Source organism: Leuresthes tenuis, unplaced genomic scaffold (assembly GCF_036924035.1).
Source record: "Leuresthes tenuis unplaced genomic scaffold, fLeuTen1.0.hap1 SCAF_9, whole genome shotgun sequence".
Classification (NCBI taxonomy): domain Eukaryota; kingdom Metazoa; phylum Chordata; class Actinopteri; order Atheriniformes; family Atherinopsidae; genus Leuresthes; species Leuresthes tenuis.
In genome coordinates, this window is record NW_027325363.1 from 22,443,171 (window position 1) to 22,461,977 (window position 18,807).

The 18,807-nt window shown below is 38.9% G+C and overlaps 3 protein-coding genes across 4 annotated transcripts in view; 1 reads left to right on the forward strand and 2 right to left on the reverse strand.

Annotated features, from left to right (window-relative positions):
- The window catches only part of LOC140314580 (beta-galactosidase-1-like protein 2), a 363,608-nt gene that overhangs the window by 203,933 nt on the left and 140,868 nt on the right, over nucleotides 1-18,807 (forward strand). The window lies entirely within an intron of this gene.
- Nucleotides 2,203-7,826, reverse strand: LOC140314568 (collagenase 3-like). 2 transcript variants are annotated; one of them, XM_072392859.1, is made up of 12 exons: nucleotides 7,614-7,826; nucleotides 7,417-7,539; nucleotides 7,129-7,256; nucleotides 6,870-7,018; nucleotides 6,130-6,255; nucleotides 5,869-6,030; nucleotides 4,143-4,235; nucleotides 3,863-3,998; nucleotides 3,646-3,776; nucleotides 3,353-3,518; nucleotides 3,105-3,208; nucleotides 2,203-2,677 (listed from the first exon to the last, which is right to left on the reverse strand). In XM_072392859.1, the coding sequence occupies exons 1-12, from the start codon at nucleotides 7,719-7,721 to the stop codon at nucleotides 2,490-2,492; spliced, it is 1,614 nt and encodes a 537-aa protein (XP_072248960.1). In that variant the 5' UTR covers nucleotides 7,722-7,826; the 3' UTR covers nucleotides 2,203-2,489. The 2 variants fall into 2 exon arrangements, with proteins under 2 accessions (XP_072248960.1, XP_072248959.1); XM_072392858.1 differs by having other exon boundaries at nucleotides 4,131-4,235.
- On the reverse strand, nucleotides 12,583-17,058 carry mmp20b (matrix metallopeptidase 20b (enamelysin)). Its single transcript, XM_072392863.1, has 10 exons — nucleotides 16,884-17,058; nucleotides 16,197-16,435; nucleotides 15,448-15,596; nucleotides 15,051-15,176; nucleotides 14,797-14,955; nucleotides 14,188-14,350; nucleotides 13,878-14,011; nucleotides 13,568-13,724; nucleotides 13,142-13,245; nucleotides 12,583-12,705 (listed from the first exon to the last, which is right to left on the reverse strand). Exons 1-10 carry the CDS (start codon nucleotides 17,016-17,018, stop codon nucleotides 12,605-12,607), a joined length of 1,467 nt encoding a protein of 488 aa, XP_072248964.1. The 5' UTR covers nucleotides 17,019-17,058; the 3' UTR covers nucleotides 12,583-12,604.

Consider the following 18,807-nt stretch of genomic DNA (forward strand, 5'->3'; position numbering starts at 1 on the left):
GCCATTTATCTGTCCCTTAGAGAATAATTAAGCGTACAACATCCATAAGTGGCTTTTCTGGACCCAGAACATGCCAGATAATCGAAGAGAAAGTTGCTTCCATGGCTTTTAAATTTGGTATTTTTTAACAATAATGACTGCTCACGCCATGAATAATAAAAACAGAACAAACCACTGGATGACAGGATTACCACATATACCATATTCCCCCACTGTTGTAGCTGTATGAAATTTGCCACTACTTTGGTCAAAGTCATTTGACGGTGTTTTAGCTATGAGTTTTGCCTTGACATTCTCTTAAATTGAGGTTTAGAGAAGCCTCTTGTCAGTCACTGCAAATAGTGATTTTTTTTTTTATTTACATGTCAGTTCTTAAAATTTTGACATCGCCTGATATCACACCTGATATTCATTTCTATGCATATGTGTGGACCTTCATACATATTTACTGCATCATCCTTTCATAAAATTTTGTTTAAGAAAACTTTATTACTTGCAAACACTCTCTCTTATGTTTATCCTCTCTCAACTTCATCTCAGCTTTTTTGCCAAGTAATTCCAGTGGTATCTTGTATGCATAGATATAACTAAATATGTCAGACCAACAGCCAAGAAATACACAGGTGATGCCAGAAATGAGGACAGCTGCGCTCCTTTGAGTTTAACGGAGAAACAATTATTAGGGCACTGGAAGTACTGCCAAGTTTTTTTTAATATTCTGTCATAATAGCAAGCAATAAAAGTGCCAGTCTCCCCTTAATTCTGATTTAAGCAGCGATGTCTTATTCGTGTTTTGTAAAACCACCAGAAAATTATAACTAACGGATGAATAAAAATGAATGAACAAAAAAACGAGGTGGTTCACATAAATTACAAAAATGCATTTTCTCATTCACATAGTGTGGTTTTAATTGTGCAAACGGTCATGTTTTATCTGCTGACTTTCCAAAATGTTTGCCTCCGTAGAATGAGGTTAATTTGCGGTGCTGGTCTGGGTTATTCTCAAACCTCCTTGCGAACAGTTTTTGTACCGGGGTTACACTGCTAATAAGAAATGCTGAAAGTGTGCTGGGGGTTATATAGTTTATTGGAACACCATTTCTGGAAAGAGGTTTATCCATTGTGTAATACAGTCAGGGGTGAAAGTAAGTCGGTACGGTACTATAACACTAAAAGATTCAGTAGCGGTACGCATCATAGACATTATATTTATGTCTATGGTACGCAGTACCAGGACGATGGGAGAGCGGCTGCCTGTTATAAAGCCCTCATTCAGAACCAGTCACGATTCCACTAGCAATATGCAGTCTTAAAAACTACTTTGTCTGTTAAAAAACCTTTTAACTCAGTCAGAATTGTTTCTGAACTGCCCGTGCTGTGCTTTAAATTTGGTCAATGCTAGACGGAGCCTTGGCCGGGCATCTTGGCCGGCAAATTAAAAACCTCTTCACCTACAATCTACTGGAAGGCAGCAGATGTCTCACTTACACATACATACCTTTAAAAAAAAAAAAAGTGCATACAAACCAAAATTGAGAGTTGAAATATCAGCTTCCATAATTGGGGTAAACCAACTATTCAAAGACCCCCTGCTAAAGTTTAGATCTTCTGCTTTTGATTATCTTCCTCGTGTGCTCTTGTGTGCTCCAACCAGTATCTTTAGGGACGCATGAAACCCTGAACTATAAAATCCTTGATTTATCCGTGTTTCTAAGAACAGCAGTCTGTTAGATGTCTTTTTCGACGCTTGATCTCCTCCTAAGTAGCTAACCAAGCGTTGTGGTCCTAACTCTAAAATTGCAGCATCCAGGGAAAATAAATCAGTGTTTGACAGCATAATACTTCAGACATGTTCAGAACTATATTGGATTCAATAATTTACAATATGTTACTGTTTCATTCTCGTCAGTGTATGCAACTAACAAAAGCCTGCAGATTTATCCCTAGTAGCTATGGTTAAAGTTTGAGGGTATATTTCTATATTTTACCAAAAGCATTTTGGATTTGAGATCACACTTCCTTATTCTCCCTCTCATGCATATTGCTCTCCCTCGAAACACTTGAAAAATCCCAGCCTATTTGCAAATATGCTACACCTGTAAAATTCTTCAGTCAGATATGTGTCTCCCACATGTGTGTGTCTGTGTGTGTGTGTTTCCATACATTCTGAAGCAAGTAAATAACTGGAGGGCACACAGTAAGTTTGTTTGCAATGAAGGGATTTGTTCACAGGGCAACTTTTCATCAAATATTGAGCAACTTGGCATCATCAAATGATTGAGTAAACATCGAAGTCTGCACATTCAGAATTTGTATCAGCAAGTTCTACACAGAAAATAACAGCATTCCTATTCTAGTCAATGATTATCAACAGAATTGATTCAATGAAAGATTAATTTGCTGCAAAACACATCTATGAAAGAACGTCTATTTCTGAGAACAGCATCAAGACCTGTTGTTCTGTTCAGAACTGCTGTTCTGGTGCTTCTTTATTGAAGTAAATATTCAAGTATTTTGGAAATATCGTAGTAGTTAATATTATCATTGTTATTGGCGTTGGATCCTACATACACATTGTCACAGTTGAGCCACTCGTAGTTGAACAGCACACGCGTCACTCTTCTGTATGGCAAGTAGAACTGACTCTGTCTGGGGCCATCTACGAAGTATATATATCCTGTAGAAGGGGAGATTCAGTTTGTATTCATTTGGGAAACTTCATTTAAAGGCAAACTGATATATCTATACGTTCTAATACAAAATGTACATATAGTATTACTGACAAAGTTGGTATAGTAAAATATTAGCTACTTGTTTTCTAAGAGACAAGGAGAATCACCAGGAATCAAACATAGCTGGGTTTCTGGCACTTTGCCAACTGGCTGTTTCACTGCCATAAGTTTATTAACCCCATCTACCATTTAGCCCTGAGCATAGATCACAGCTGAGTTTTTTTTGTTTGTTTGTTTGCTTACCTTTTGATCTAAATTAGGTTGTTTGAGCTGAACTCAAACAGTTATCTGGAAAATGCTAATAAGCTCTATCAGGACAGGATTCTTGTAGCTTAGCCACTCTGGTGATATGACAAGGTAGTTATCTCTTACCATAATTCTCAAAGGCTGCGTCAACTTTGGAGCCAATGTTCGAAAAATCATGGCTGATGTATCGTGGGAATCCGAAGTCAATTCGATTCAGGCTGTCATCGTAGCTGTGAAGAAATTGAGAAATGTGCAACACTTAGAAATGCTTTGTAGTTAAGTTGCTGTGCTTAATAGATGTGTCTTACTGGTTTTCATTTCTTTAATTGCTGCGTTAACAGCTAAATAAAAACTCGATTTTAACCAGCATTCACCTCCAATATTTATCGTTCACAAAAATTAAAGCTCTTCTTATTGTTCCTTCATAGACGGCTGCATCCACCTTTCTGACTGAGCTGGGGAGACCAAAGTTGGTGATAGGCTGTGGATAGCCTGGCATTAGTGTCTTTGAGTATGACGTGATGGCCCAGTATTGATGCCCTGCAGAGAAACAGCTGGAGGTTGTGACATCTTGTATATACGTCTACAGCTTCCCAATACTCAACTCGTTTAATTTATCGGCAGTTTTTTGTTTTATCAGGTTTAATCCCAACCCTATCACCATTACCTTGAAAGAGATACACCACTTGCTTGTGAGGGATTTCCAAGGCAGCATCCACATAGCTGATTTGAGGCCACGTTGTGCTCACTTTAAAGAATCTGATTTCTGGAACACCAGAACTTTTCCACCAGTAGTATCTAGTAATACATTAGTTTGAAATGAAAAAAGACGTAAGATTGATGTTCCACATAATTCTACTCACTATGTCCGATTAATAATGTACCCATTTTTGAAGAAGTATAGGTCTCCCCAGATGGAGGTAACAGCATCAAACCCCAGCTCACGACTGCATTGCTGATCTTGTGGGTTGGGCAAAGGGATTGGATTCTCTGGTTGTGGTACAAAACCTGGTCCAAAACCTGGTCCCAAACCTGGTTCAAAACCTGGTCCCAAACCTGGTTCAAAACCTGGTCCAGAACCTGGTCCCAAACCTGGTTCAAAACCTGGTCCCAAACCTGGTTCAAAACCTGGTCCAAAACCTGGTCCCAAACCTGGTTCAAAACCTGGTCCCAAACCTGGTTCAAAACCTGGTCCAGAATCCGGACCAGTAGGCCATTCGAATCTTGGTTGTGTTGTGGGGACTTGTGTGCGCGTGCCTGAAAAGTGAAGAAGTAAAATCAAACAAATTATTTTTAAACCTGGACCTTATTTCTGGCATAAAATATGTCCATCTACTCATCGATAACAGTTTGGTGAAAGTCGGTGTCCTTCGGAAGATATTTAGATTACTCGAGATCCGCATATACACTTATAATGGGAGTGAACGGGGCTTTGATAATACAGCCTCTAAATAAGGCATTATCTGTCTTTATTTGACCAATACTTTAAGACGAATAAATGAATGATTGCATACTATTGCACTGTTAGTTCATAGCTGCCATGTTGTTGTTATCCGGGGCTATCGGGGGCTTTCTACACACACGTCTACTAGGATGACTTCATCAACGCGTGCCGCTGCAGCACAGCTCATTCACTCCACTAGGTACGTGTGTAGAAAGCCCCCGATAAGCTCCCCAATAGCCGCCAATAACAACAACATAACAGCTCTGAACTAACAGTGCAATAGTACGCTTTCTTTCATTCATTCATTCGTCTAAAAGGTTTAAAAAGGTTTAAAAAAAAAAAAAAAAACTTCCCCTTTAAGCCTTGAACTCGTGTTACTTAAGATTGGACTACTGTAATTCCTTATTATTGGGCTGTCCCACATATTGTCTGAAAAGCCTCCAGCTGATCCAAAATGCTGCAGCCAGAGTTCTGATGCAAACTAACAGGAGAGATCATGTTTCTCCAGTTTTAGCTTCTCTTCATTGGCTCCCTGTTAAATTCAGAATAGAATTTAAGATTCTTCTCCTCACATATAAAGCTCTTAATGACCGAGCTCCATCATATCTTAAAGATCTCATTGTAAGATATTTTCCTAACAGAGCACTTCGCTCCCAAACTGCAGGTTTACTTGTTGTTCCCAGAGTTTCTAAAAGTAGAATGGGAGGTAGAGCCTTCAGTTATCAGGCCCCTCTCTTGTGGAATAAGCTGCCAGTAAATGTCCGGGAAGCAGACACCCTTTCCACTTTTAAGATTCGGCTTAAAACTTTCCTTTTTGATAAAGCTTATAGTTAGGGATGGCTCAGGTAATCCTGAAACATCCTATAGTTAAGCTGCTATAGGCTTAGACTGCTGGGGGACCTCATCTGTCACACCTTTCCTCACTTTGCTGTCTTTTTCCCCCTGTTTAATTTCTCAAATGATATTATGTACATGTGACATTATTGTGGTTATGGTGTTTTTCCCCCCTCTTTTCCCTCTTTTCTGTCTTTTCTCAAACCCCAGCTGGTCGAGGCGGATGGCCACCCTTCCCGAGTCTGGTTGTGCCAGAGGTTTCTTCCTGTTAAAAGGGAGTCGTTCCTTTCCACAGGCACGCTCAGGATGGGAGATTGGACTGAAGACTAGTTTCGGTGCAATCTGTTGGTTTCCTTAGCTAGGATATTGTTTTTTGAATTGGCTCTATATGAATTAATTGGATTATGATTACAATGAATTGAATTCCAATTGGCTTGAATTGGACTATATTACTTAAGTGCCTTGAGATGACAATTGTTGTAATCTGGCGCTATATAAATAAAATTGAATTGAATTGAATTGAACTTACTTGAATCATAAGTGATAGAAAGTCTTCTTTTCCATCAGACACCATGTTTAAATCAGTACATGGAATCTGCTATCTCTATTTACCATAAAGTGCTTGAACCCCACGTCTATCATCATCTGGCAGCCTGTATCCGTCTGTGTTGACATACTGATAGGTGGGAAACATCAGTGCATTTCTGTCACGCGAGTGGTCCAGGCCCAGAGCATGGCCGAACTCATGGGCTGCCACCAGCAGCAGATTAGTGCCTGAAAGCAACCATAGAGATAATAAACTCAGATTATACACATTACATACACATGCATCAACTACAACTATACTAAAATAACACGGTGGAATATATTTACCATGCTGGGTTAGAGTCCAGGTTTCATCCTCATCAAAGTGTGAGTCCCCTCCAATACCCGGTCCTGGAGGATAAGCATGAGCCAACTGCCCAAATGGCCCATCAAAAGGTTCCATGTCCCCATGATCTACAACAGGACAAATCATGTTTAAGACAGCTTTATTTGCATTGTATTTTGCTTCAGAATACACTGAAAAATTTGAAGTTTGATTGTTTTATAACCCCAGTTCCAAAGAAATGTGGGAGCCTTATGTAGATCAAAACAGAATGCAATGATTAGCAAATCTCATAAAACGATATTTTATTCACAACAAATGTTGATTATCAAAATGGGTGTCAATGAATAAAGTATTTTCTGTTCTATTCTATTCTATTCTATTCTATTCTATTCTATTCTATTCTATTCAGTGGCAACTTGCACATATAGAAGCGCACCATCATAGCGAACAACATATGCTTCCAACCTGACAACATCTTTTCAAACTTTTTGAAAGGTGTTTTTGAGACCTTCAAAATTCAAGATGAGCTATTTACTTTTCATGAAGTAATAAAATGTTTCACTCTCTGTTTTTAACAGGTTTTCATGTTCTATTTTGATTAAATATATGCGTACACATCGGTGTGTGATATTTTCAAATCATTGCATTTTGTTTTAGTGTGCATTTTATACAGCATCCCAACACAAATTTTGAGATAGATGTTGTAGCTTGATCCCAAGATAAGCGTTTCATCTACACTCACAAGAACTCTGGAAGAGGATCATGATGTCTGCGGTACCACTGTAGACCTGTTTGAAATCCAGTGGGATTACATCACTGTAAAGCCGGAAGGCGTGAGCAATAGTTGCATCCACCTGACTCTGGGTCAGATCCGGAGTATACTGAGTGATCCTGTTCAAGTCACATCATTACCACCAGCTTTATTAGTATTGTCATATTTGCACAATTGAGTGACCTGAAGTACAACAATATGGTTTTACTAATGACAATAGACTACTTACCTGTATGTAATTAGCTGTTTATGCCATTTGGGTTTCCCAGATATGTGTTCAAATTTAATGACATCTGGCACACCACACCTCGGTGTCTTCATCACCTCCAAGGTGTTGTTATCTAGAGCACCTGTCACCTGATGTGAGGGTCAGCACAGAGATTGTTGGAATACTTTCACACAAATCCATGTGAATACCGAGTGTACTTAAACAAAAGGTCAGCCTTTAACATTTCATCACAGCTCACCCAAATGATGAGTACTCTTAGAAGTGAAATACTTCATTCACCATCATTACCTCTAGGCCAAAGAAAGCCTGCATGGCACGGAGACGCAGGCTGAACGAGTCATTGCTGGCGGTCAGACTCAGCATCAAGGGGCCCTGTGACTCGACACCACCATAGAACTCAGAGAGGTATCCCTGATGCAAAGAGAAGATTTATTTAGGAATTTTCCCTAGTGACTATTTGCTGCTAATATTCATACCAACGTTACCTTGGCGAGGCCTTCGATCTCAAACGAGATTCTTGGAAGGACGATAGGTGCTGCATGACACATTGATAAACAAGCCAGAAGCAGTATCCCAAAGTCAGCGACTCCCATCTTTTTATTTTCTTCTGTTTTCCTCTCTTCTTTCAGTTTCCTCTTCAAAAATGCAGGCTTGACAACCCGAGGTGCTGATCAACTGCAATCAATGTTCTGTGGAATTTTGCTCGCTTGTTGGACTATTAAATACAAGCCGTGGTGGGTTTGATCAAAACCTACAAAGAGAGAGCCAATTCCAGCTCCTGATGAAAGCCGCCCCTTTGCTGGAAATCGGAGAGGGTTGAAAAGGGGCCATCTGATAACACATGATAACAGTTGAACTTCGTGTGTTTTGGGTTTTTTTTTTGCCAATTTCTGCAGGTGATGTTTTCTTTTAGAAATGTTTTAAATGACCAAAGCAGAACAAATCTCCAAAAATGTTTTTGATCTTTTTGATGACGCAGTTCAACAAAATTATTCAAGAAACATTCACTGGCCTACTTCTTATTTGCTGTAGTAAAGCAGCTTGGATGTTTAAATTCAATCAAACTGTGTAACACTTTTTAGAACTTTAGTTTGTGCTTTAGTTTTACTTTGTGACTAGTTACAGCAGAAAAATCTGGCAATATAAAAATAAAGTATGCCATTTTGCCAGCATGCAATTAACTTTTCCTTTTCCTAATAAAGCCTTTTTTTTCTCCCCTTGTCAAGGCATATTTCAAAACTTGGTCACTTTAGACATTGAATTGAATTCAGTAATAAGATGCATCCTGTTTATATACCTGTTCAAGGTTTGCAGCTAAATTACTCCAGTCTCACCAGAGATTCAGAAGCTTATTAGGTATGTTTGTCCACATGCTGAAAACATTTCAGGTTCTCAAAAAAGACACAGAAGCTTTGAGATGGAAGTTTTTTCCGCTACAGGGAAGCATTCAGACAACGGGATCCCAAGTTGTAAATATAGATTTATTTGAGTTTTTTTTTTATCTTTCTTTTTTATCAATTACCCAAAACACACACACTTTTTCATGCCTAACTGGGTTCTGTGGTCTGGAGCATGTTATAGTTGTATAATATGTCTGTGTAGGCATAAGGTTTGATATGGTACATTAAGGTTCACAGTGGTATTTAAGGGTAAATCCACTTTGAATTGCCTTGTGTACAAATTGTGCTCTACAAATGAACTTGCCTTGCCTGAATAAAAAAGATATGTTGAGTTTTACATTCACATCATACAGTAGGCCCTCACACCGTATATCCTTGTAAAAAGGTGTTATACATAAAATAAACTCTACCAATTCAGTAACGTAACATGATACTCACAGTGCGACACCTGCACATGAAGCCGATTTGAACTTTTTAACTATATAAAGGATGTGTTTTTAACAAGTCAGCATCCCAGCCAAGAACTTCCAGAAATTATTTTCGCCACCCGCTGTTTTCTGAGGTCATATTGATCGAATTTTGTCCCACTGAGGAGGAAGAGGCTTCCTGTCAGATGAAAACGGTACAAAAACAATAATTATATTAATATTAATATCACAGGAATAAATTCAACATATTGTAATATAATAATATCATAAATACATTAATAATGTCCCTTCAAGTTTATGTTTCTGTGTGTGTGTGTGTGTGTGTGTGTGTGTATATTCATAGAACAAATGTGCATGTGAATGTTGTTTCTGATCAAATGTAAACAATCAGGTTTAGTTCTGATTCTATCTCTCCTTTAAGGTACTTTTTTGTTTCAAACTGAGTGTTTCTTGGCATGGTAAACTCCACCCATCTACCATTACCACCTAAACACAGCAAAAATCTAAAAGTTACTACGTCTAAGGTCATGATTTCATAAACTGATTTCTTTACCAGGCAACTTAAACGCAGCGTTGACCCTTCTCGGTATTCCACGCCAGTCCATTGGGATTAGTCTGGGGAAGCCAGGGTCCATCTGTCTCTTGTTCTTATCATACCTGAAGTTAGATCATACAGACACATTCTTTAGAGATTAAGCAATAACTGAAATGATAGTTGAAACCCTAGATGAACTTGGTCTTGCGTGATATGGAAACTGATTCGAGCAGCTATGAACACCTCAAAAGTGACAGATTTTAAGAGGTTAGTACTGGAATTTTCTTTTCTTTTTAGTTACTGACTGAGTGACATCTTTTCCTGTTCATATCTCTTTGCTAAAATAAAACCATAAGGATCCTTTCTTAACTTGGCACTTTAATAAGTTACCTGTAATAAAACTCTCCTATGAAGAACATAGTTGTCCCACGTTCATGGACATGCACCGCAGCGTCAATCTGCCTGACAGTGGAGGGAAAGCCGTACTCAAAGATGGAGCCAGCACGACTTCTTGTCTTAAGCTGTTGAACCACCCAATACTTATGACCTGGAAATACACAGCCACGTCACTACATTTCAGGACACAATGAGAAGTAGCAACATGCCACAAATGTTAAGCTGCAGAAGCCTGTAATTTGGGTGTAACACTGTGTTCTCCTGCTGGAGGACCAGCCTTGTCATGCTGAACAGCCCTGAGCGATACTTTACAGACTGCCCATTACTCTACCAGTAAATATGTACGCCACGCCTTTGGCAGGGATGTCATAAGTAGCATCAACATGAAAATTGATGCTGGGTAAATATGTGCTGATGTGGCTCTCTCTCAGGCGATTCAAATAAGTCGGCTTCGTTGTTCTCATCCGCACGCATCTGGCAGAAACAAAAAATCTGCTGTAGTTTAAATCTATTCGTATACAATTACAATTCACAGCATGGTGCACCTGTTTTTAAAGAAAGTAATAATCTCATTTTTGATCATTGCCGCTGCATCAAAAGAAAAGTTGGGGTCACATTTTTTCGGAGTAGTTGGCAGGGTTTGCCTGAGAAAAAGATCAACAGTGCATTTAAATGTGTAACAAGCTCTTACACTTTGACTTCCATTTTTTTAGGAAATAGCAGTACATATTTAATTTGTTCCTCATCATACAGCATGTGGATCCCCAGCACGTTATCTGTGGATAGAGTGTACGATGCATTGCTGCGATACCTGTACACAATATCAGAGGGGGCTTTTGAGTGAGCCAAACCCAGTGAGTGACCAAGCTCATGAGCTGCAACAGCAAATAGACTGTAACCTGGAACACAGAAATAAGACAAACTCGATTAGCCTATTTATCACCGAGAACTGCTGTCCGTGGTTTGGAAAGCTTAACAGCATGTGCTTATCGCCAGCTGTCAACAATTGCAGTAGCATCCCTGACATGGTGTGGCCTGAAAAGTCAACCACAAATGAGGCCCATAATAACTGTCTGGAAATTAAAATTTTACACAGAATTGAACTATTTTCTTGTTTGTATATATGTGAGAACTGAAAAAGTACACGGTGGACCAAAACTGACCAACAGATAGATGATAAATAAATTCATATTTTTGAATATATTCAATGTATTCATGAATTACAGCATATTACAGTTATCTATCTTAGCTTGGTGAAGCTGTGAGTACCCATTAGAGATCTTCCACTGCAATCAAATGTCTCAGTGCAGTGATAGAGATAATGGATGCATTGCTTGATTTGTAATTAGATTACTTGTTGCTACACAAAGAAGTGCTGTTAGAAGTGCTGCATGTTCCCAGCCAAAGTGTTACTCTCGAAACTGGTTTTGGTTTATTTGGGAACATTAATTCAAATTAAATGCAAAAGAAACAAACAATCCTTTGTAAAACACTGATATGTTGGTAGGAATTGGAAAGTTACATAAGGCTGATGGTTATCCTACTGTCATACACGATACATAAATGACTAAGACAACAACAGAAAAAGAAGGCAGCTACTATTGCCAAACATAGTTTTTTTCTTGTTTGTTGTTGGTTTTTTTTGCATTGTATCTGTTGAAATATATATGTGAACAGAATGTCACTGGTTTTCAATTAGTGTATATGATAGTCGGACAAAAGTGAATATATTGTATTTTTTCAATATCTTCATGTTGTTCACTATGTCTTGGTCCATGCTTGATGGAGCTTTAACCGACACTAGTGGATGGCATGATGAACTGTGTTCGCAGACAATGATTTCTGGAAGTGTTCCTAAACCCATGCAAGCTTTTTCATGACAGAATCATGTCTGTTTTTGATGCAGTGCTACCTGAGGCCCCAATAGCCTGGTTATCTAGTACTGATTTTTCGACCACGTCCCTTCTGCACAGAAAGATTCTCACAATCTTTGGATGATATGATATACATTTGATTAATGTTCAAAGTCTTCCCAACATTATTCTGAAATTGCTTCACATTTATAGATTGCTGAACCTCTGCCCATCTTTACTTCTGAGAGACTGTGCCTTTGAGAGACTCTGAATTTAAAATCAAATCAAATATGCTTACATGACATCCACAACAACTCCAGCTATTGAAAATGCTCAATATCAACAGGTTGCACATTTTTATATGGGAGTAGTCTTGAAGTTGTTGGGCAGTCACGTGGCTCAAAAATGCCCAACCCTGGTAATTACAGCTAAATCTACCTGTCCTCATTTTCTGGTGGTGTTGTGGTTAAAACCTTAAAATGAAACATATGTCAAACATATGGAATTTATGTCTGTAAGGGAAAACAGGAAGTGTGTACACTGGGTTCTGTAGTACAGGAATTAGTGAAAAAAGCTTTTCCTATACTCAGCCAAGTTAAAACATGCAGTCATTTGTGATGCAAACCTAATTTACCCTCAGCTGTGTCTGTCTAGCAGTCTACACCACAGGATAAGAAGGATAAGAAAGATTTATATCACACCAACCACAGTCGCTACTCAGTCGAGAACTGTTGAGAGCATTTTACCGTGATATACACCAAATAACCACAAACATGTATTATTATGTTCACCACTTTATTTCCCTTCATGGTGTAATCAAGATATTCAGGTTATTTCTTGCTTATTGTATTTCATACAGTATCTTTAACAGCCAAGCCAGGAATTTGCTGCTTCAACTCCAACAATATGCTTGCGGGTATAGTCGAATTTGTAGACTTGTGGTCCCAGAAAGAAGTAGATGAAACCTAAAAAAACACACACACACACAAAGAGCAGATCTTTAAGAAGAAACCTGTATTATCTCTTTTTAATCTTGTGTTATCCAGAATCTTGATGATGAGCGTCTTCTGAACTCAAATGTCTACTTTTGCTTGCAGCTGAATTTACAATTTGTTACACAAAGGAGTTTCAGCTATAAATCATATATCAGTCAAAGACAGAGCCACATGTGCTATAAAACCTTTAGAATTCCTGTGTTAGTAAATTAGCATTCCTGTGCTTCTAATAATGAAAACAGCCCCTTGAGCCACAGACACATCTATACAGCACTGAATCTGTTCATTTGTCCTTGTATATATAATACATTATGGTTCGTATGGGAACATTTTCAAGTGCACAAGTAACTGAATTTACTTTGCAGACATCCTCTCCTCTACTTTACTTGCACTGTACTTTTCTCACCCTCTTTATAGAAAGCTGCTTGTATCGTGGTGTTGACTCCAGGAAAGCCTTCACTGATGTACTTTGGGTAACCAAAATCCATAACCTTTCTATTTTCGTTGTAGCTGAAAAAGACCAGGAACAAATGCTGATCTTTAGCAGTGTTATCTACACATGATTTGTACGTGCATTGTGAGAAGAGGACTATGATATGATTTAATTCCATCTGCAGCATGCTCATACATTCATTCATAATGAACTGCCACTCCTCCACTTCCCTGCCCAGGGCACAAAAGCATAGCTGTGTATTTCAACGCTGGGGTAAACTGGCTCAAGCAAATTCAAATAACTCTCAATCAGCCAAGCAATGTAGTGACTGCAGTCTAGAATATCTTTAATATCTTTAGAATGTTGTTTTTTTGCAAGTTTTTTTATGTGTTGCCTTGCCTCCAGTAAATATCATGCATAAAGAAGAGGGTGCGTCCTGTTTTTACGATGTGCACCGCTGCATCAACGTCTTGAATCCAGACTGGAAATCCAAAGTGGGTGAGCGCTCGAGGTTTTCCCTTCACAAGGGAACCTTTTACTGTCCAGAACATGGATTCTGCCAATGGAAATGTATCATTAAACGTGTGAATTATTTTCTGCATTTATTAGTCATAAAACTGACTAATGCATGAAAAAATGTGAGTGAAAATGAAGGCTTTGTTGAATGATGCAGGTTAGAATTGTGAAAGAGATTTCACTGAATAGTTACCATGAATGAGGTAAGCAGTGGATCTCCGGGGTACCCAGAAAGCAGCATCGATACTCGTTTCAATCTTGGGCATAAAGTTGGTGATGGGACCTTGTTTGATGTCAGACTGCAGATTATGCTTAATCCAAAGATATCTTGTTGGGTCATCATTGTCAAAATAAAACAAAGAACAAACAACTTTTACAACAATAACTCTGCATTTTCTTACCTGTCAATTACAGTTGCACTCAAGACTTGTTCTTCCGTATATGATAGGTTACATATCTTCTATTTTTTAATGAGTGAATGAATGTTAAGGAAAGTTATCAACCTATCTCTGAAAAAGACGGTGGCATCCCCGAGAGTTGAAACCGCGTCAAACGTCATGTCTGGTGCACATTTGTTCTGTATGAGTCTGGGGGACAGGGGTCTGGACTGCCAGGGGTTCTGCTGAATGCCCCTCAAAACATGATTGGAATGATCTGTGAGAGGACCTGACATACATCAAGACATGTTTAGAAATCAGGGTCTACTTAGGGAGAAATATTCAAGAATAAATAATGGCTTTACAAATCCAGTATGTACAGTCATTAAAAAAAAAAAAATCACCTGGTCCTTGCCAGATCTTAAAATCAATCAGACAGACAGACGCACTACAACATTTCAGATAGGGCTGAAGTCTGGCTTTGACTGGAACATTGTTTACTTTTTTTCATTCAACTGTCATCTTCTTTAACACTCAACATGCTAACTGAGGCCTATCGAGTCTGTAATATTTTGTCTATCTGAGGTTATATTTATCTATTTTTAAGGCCTGGTAAGGACCAGGTGATTTTTTTGATGTCCTGACTCATAAACCTCTTAACTGGATGAGAGTGAACTTTATTTTAACACAACTGCAGATATCCAGTCATGTATTCATCAATTAAAAACAGTTTACTGTAAAGTGCGTTGATATTGGCCACATCCTCTCTGGATAGCAGGTTGGCAGGATGTGAGGTTTTGTAGGTAGGGTACATCAGTGACTCAGGGTTTCTGGAATGTTTCAGGCCCAATGCATGGCCAAACTCATGAGCTGCCACCACCAACAGATTAAAACCTGCACTACCACAAAGACAAAAAGTGCATGTAGGTAGACGTTATTGCCTTTAGCAGTTTCTGTGTGGCATCTTTCAGTGTGAGTCAGTTCAGCACCTGTTTCTCCTGCTGTCCAGCGCTCATTGTCATCAAAGTGTGTGTCCCCTCCAGCTCCCAACCCCGGACCAAAAGCATGAGCCAGCGTACCTCCAGGGCCGTCAAATGGATACAAGTCACCGTGCGCTTCATAAAATAATCCAGGCCATACATGAGACAGAAACCATAGGGAAAACCACTTTCTTTCATGCCAGTTGGAAATTACACTTTCAACTCATCTGAATGAGTCTGCCAAGTTCAGCAGCCAACACAAGATGATAGTACCTGAGTTAACATTTGAGTTACAACTGAAAATGCGAGAGCCTCTTTACAGTTTATCCTTAGATTTCTGCTGTTAGGACATTTTCTTCCTGACATCTTTTGTCACTTTTCAGCGAGAGACAAAAATCGAACCCACCATAGGTCACAAACTCCACCATGATGTCAGCATTACGGGTGTTAGACCTAATAAATGTCAGGCCGCTGGCTCTGGCCCAAACACCGAAAGCTGACTCAATCAAAGAGTCCACAGAGCTGCGAGGCAAATCTCTGGTGTATCTGCCGATGCTGCAAGAGCACAAAGAACATTGTAAATTGCTATTCAGGGTCACCACACACATAAAACTTTCTTTGTTTTTAAATCCCTGATACCACAACATTGTACTAATCCCCATCTCATGGCTGATAAAACATGTACCACATATATGTTTATACAAACCTATCTAACTTAACTGTTACATTTTAAAGCAATGACAACAGCTGCCTTTCTTAACTTGTCCTTAATTATACATTTATTCTGTATGCAATCCTCTAGGCATCTTTAAAATACAGCTTACCCTGAAATGGACAATGTTACATAAGTTCATGCATGTATGGTCAACCTGGCTCTCTAACAAGCCCACAAAAAAACCCACAATGGCAATTGTCCAAAGCTGAAAATCTGTTAGCCACAATGACTTGTGACACTTGCTTCCCTCTATTTCTGCCAAAGTTTTTATTGCCTGCTGGCTCAAGTTGAGTTTAAGGAATTGGCGGGGTTTGCCAATTCAGAACAACTAGACTGATTTATTTTTTTGTCATCGGCGACAGGTTTTTTTCTCAGCTTTTAAAGTAAAAAGACTGAGAGCAGCTTGCTCATTAGACATCATTAAAACCCACATTCAGTACCTGTATGTGATGACGTTCTTTTCCCAGCGTGTCCCCTGGATGTGACTGTATTCCTCCACATCTGGAACGCCACATCGGGGGCTCTTCATCAGCTCCAGGGTGTCAAAGTCTAACACGCCTGTAGCATTGAGCCCAAAGAAATTCTGCATGTCTTTCACTTTGGAGATGAAGGAGAGCCCACTCCGCTTCATGCACCCCAAAGGATCTCTTTGCAGGTTGTAATATTGCTGAAGGTAGTCCTATCAGTAGATTTAGACACCATTCAGAAACTATTTTGCACTGATGAGCCAGATGAATAATCTCAATTAATGCAAAATTACACTATTATAGCAAGCATTGTAGATTGTGCAAAATAATAAAACTATATCTATTCAATAATTAATTTGAAATAAGTGTCCTTATTTAGTTAGCTTTTCCACTAAATAGAAGAGTTAACAGGCAGCTTGCTCCATCCAAAGAAAGAAACTGTGAAAGGAAATAAGGATGAAGAAAGAATCAGCTAAAATCAGCAATATAACAGCAACAAAAACTCAGAGGGCAGAGCAGTTACTTACGTCTGCCTCCCACCTACGCAAAAATCTAATGCAATAAAAATAATTTATCAACATACACTAGGGCAAAAATTAATCCTTGCCAGGTTATTACTCCACATTATGCAATTTCCATTTCATGCAATTATGCACTTACTGTGGCCAGCTCCAAGTCAACCTGTGGTTCTGGTGAAGGAGTGCTCTCTTCGTCCCGAATAAATGTAGGTGCTGTAAAACCTGGACGAGGCACAAGCCAGACAAGGGCACAAAAAGAAAGCAGCATGACATGCATTTCACAGACCTAACACTACATGAACTGCAGTGACCTACTACAGTTTAAGCACATGGAAGTTCTGTTTAATGAGAAAGCCTTTTAAATGGTGATTGTGACTCATACCACTTACAAATCCTTGGAAAGCCTCATACAGTTCTAAGGATTCAGGGAGGGGTTTGCAGAGAGTGAGGGACAGCAAAAAGAAAAAAAAAAAAACAGTCATTTGAACGTTTTGTTTTTTTTGTGGTCATGTGACATACTTGCAAAAATAATGATTTAAATGCATGCACTGTTCAGTTTATGATCTCAACTTCAACGTCTTATAATATATTCAGTGAAAACGGGTTACTAAAATCAGACAACGGCAAGATTTATGATGGGAGTTTTTATGGCACAACATGCGCTCATAATCCTGTGACAAACTTGGACAAAGAAAAGAACAAGATTGAACAGCCAAGATGTGCTAATCACTATCACAGTGGATCTGACTGGCATAAACGTGTTAGTATTTATACCATATAAAATGTATATGATTTCCTCAAAAGAGTCTCTGAGGAAGAATATAATCAAAACTCCCTCCAGACTAGTTCAACACAATGACCTGAGAGGCACTTCTCAGTCCCACGCATTCTGAAAGGTCTCCCAAAATAACTCCATAAAAGACTATTCTTGTCCAAGTTTAAACTTGCGTAAGAGCTTTCAATGAGAGGAAAGGGAGCTGAAATTGCAGGGGTGGATTTAAGGCCTTCGCAAAATAAAATTGCCACCAGCCAGGATGCTCAGACTGGCAAGGGTGGTGCTGCGGTACGTTCAGGCTACAATTACAGTTGGTTGATCATTGTGGAGCTTTATGGGACCAACAGCATTCCTCTGTAGGGAAGACTTTAAGAATTTGTGTTGCTTTGGTTTTACAGTCTGAGTACAGACGAGGTAATGTGGCCAGATTTAACCGGCAGTGGCATTTGAGAGTGCGAGTGCAGTACTGCCAGGTTACAAACTGGGAGAGACCTTTCCAAAGACCTGGATAATTAAAGTAGCAGAATTCAGCATGAGAGGACTCACATACGGAGAACAAACAAAAACAAGTTAAGACAAGAGTATAGATTTAGAATTTTTGTTTCATACATACACTAGTATACAACCGGGTACTATTGCAGCCCAGTGTCACGGAAAACATGAAATAGACAAGTAACAGAAAATGTTATATTTGTGTTGATGAAAACAAAATCGGCTTTTTTTTCGAAATCTCTTTTTTTAATTCAACTCTTAAATGTATTTCAAAAGGATGCCTGGCTTGTGTGTCCACCGATTTTTGTGACTTCAGCCCAGGGGGCCAGACTCACCAGCCATTAATCCAGGAAAATAATTTTTTGATCCAATGCATTATTATTGGGCCAGTTTTAATGCAAGCATATTGTTTTTCTTAACTGTAGCCATTTTGATTTTGATATCTACCATTGTAAAGTGTAAAAAAGTGTAAAAAAGCAACAAATCAGCAAGTGAAACCACAGGAAACACCATTTTAGGATGAAGTTAATAAAAAGCACTGGCAGTCAGTAATGAACTACATCTTGGCTCTCATTTGTCAGACAGTTGTGTAGCACAATTCTTCAACCCTTGCAAATTCCAAATGACCTTTAGTCCCATGGAATATAAGGCAACAGTCAATACATGACTTTTTTCAAAATAGTGAAAATGTTGTGACACTGTCACTCTATAGTGTTGTGTTCTTGAAAAAAACAGCAGAAATCATACCTGTGGACACAAACCAAATCCGGTGTTGTAAGATCTGACCTTTTGCCAGGTA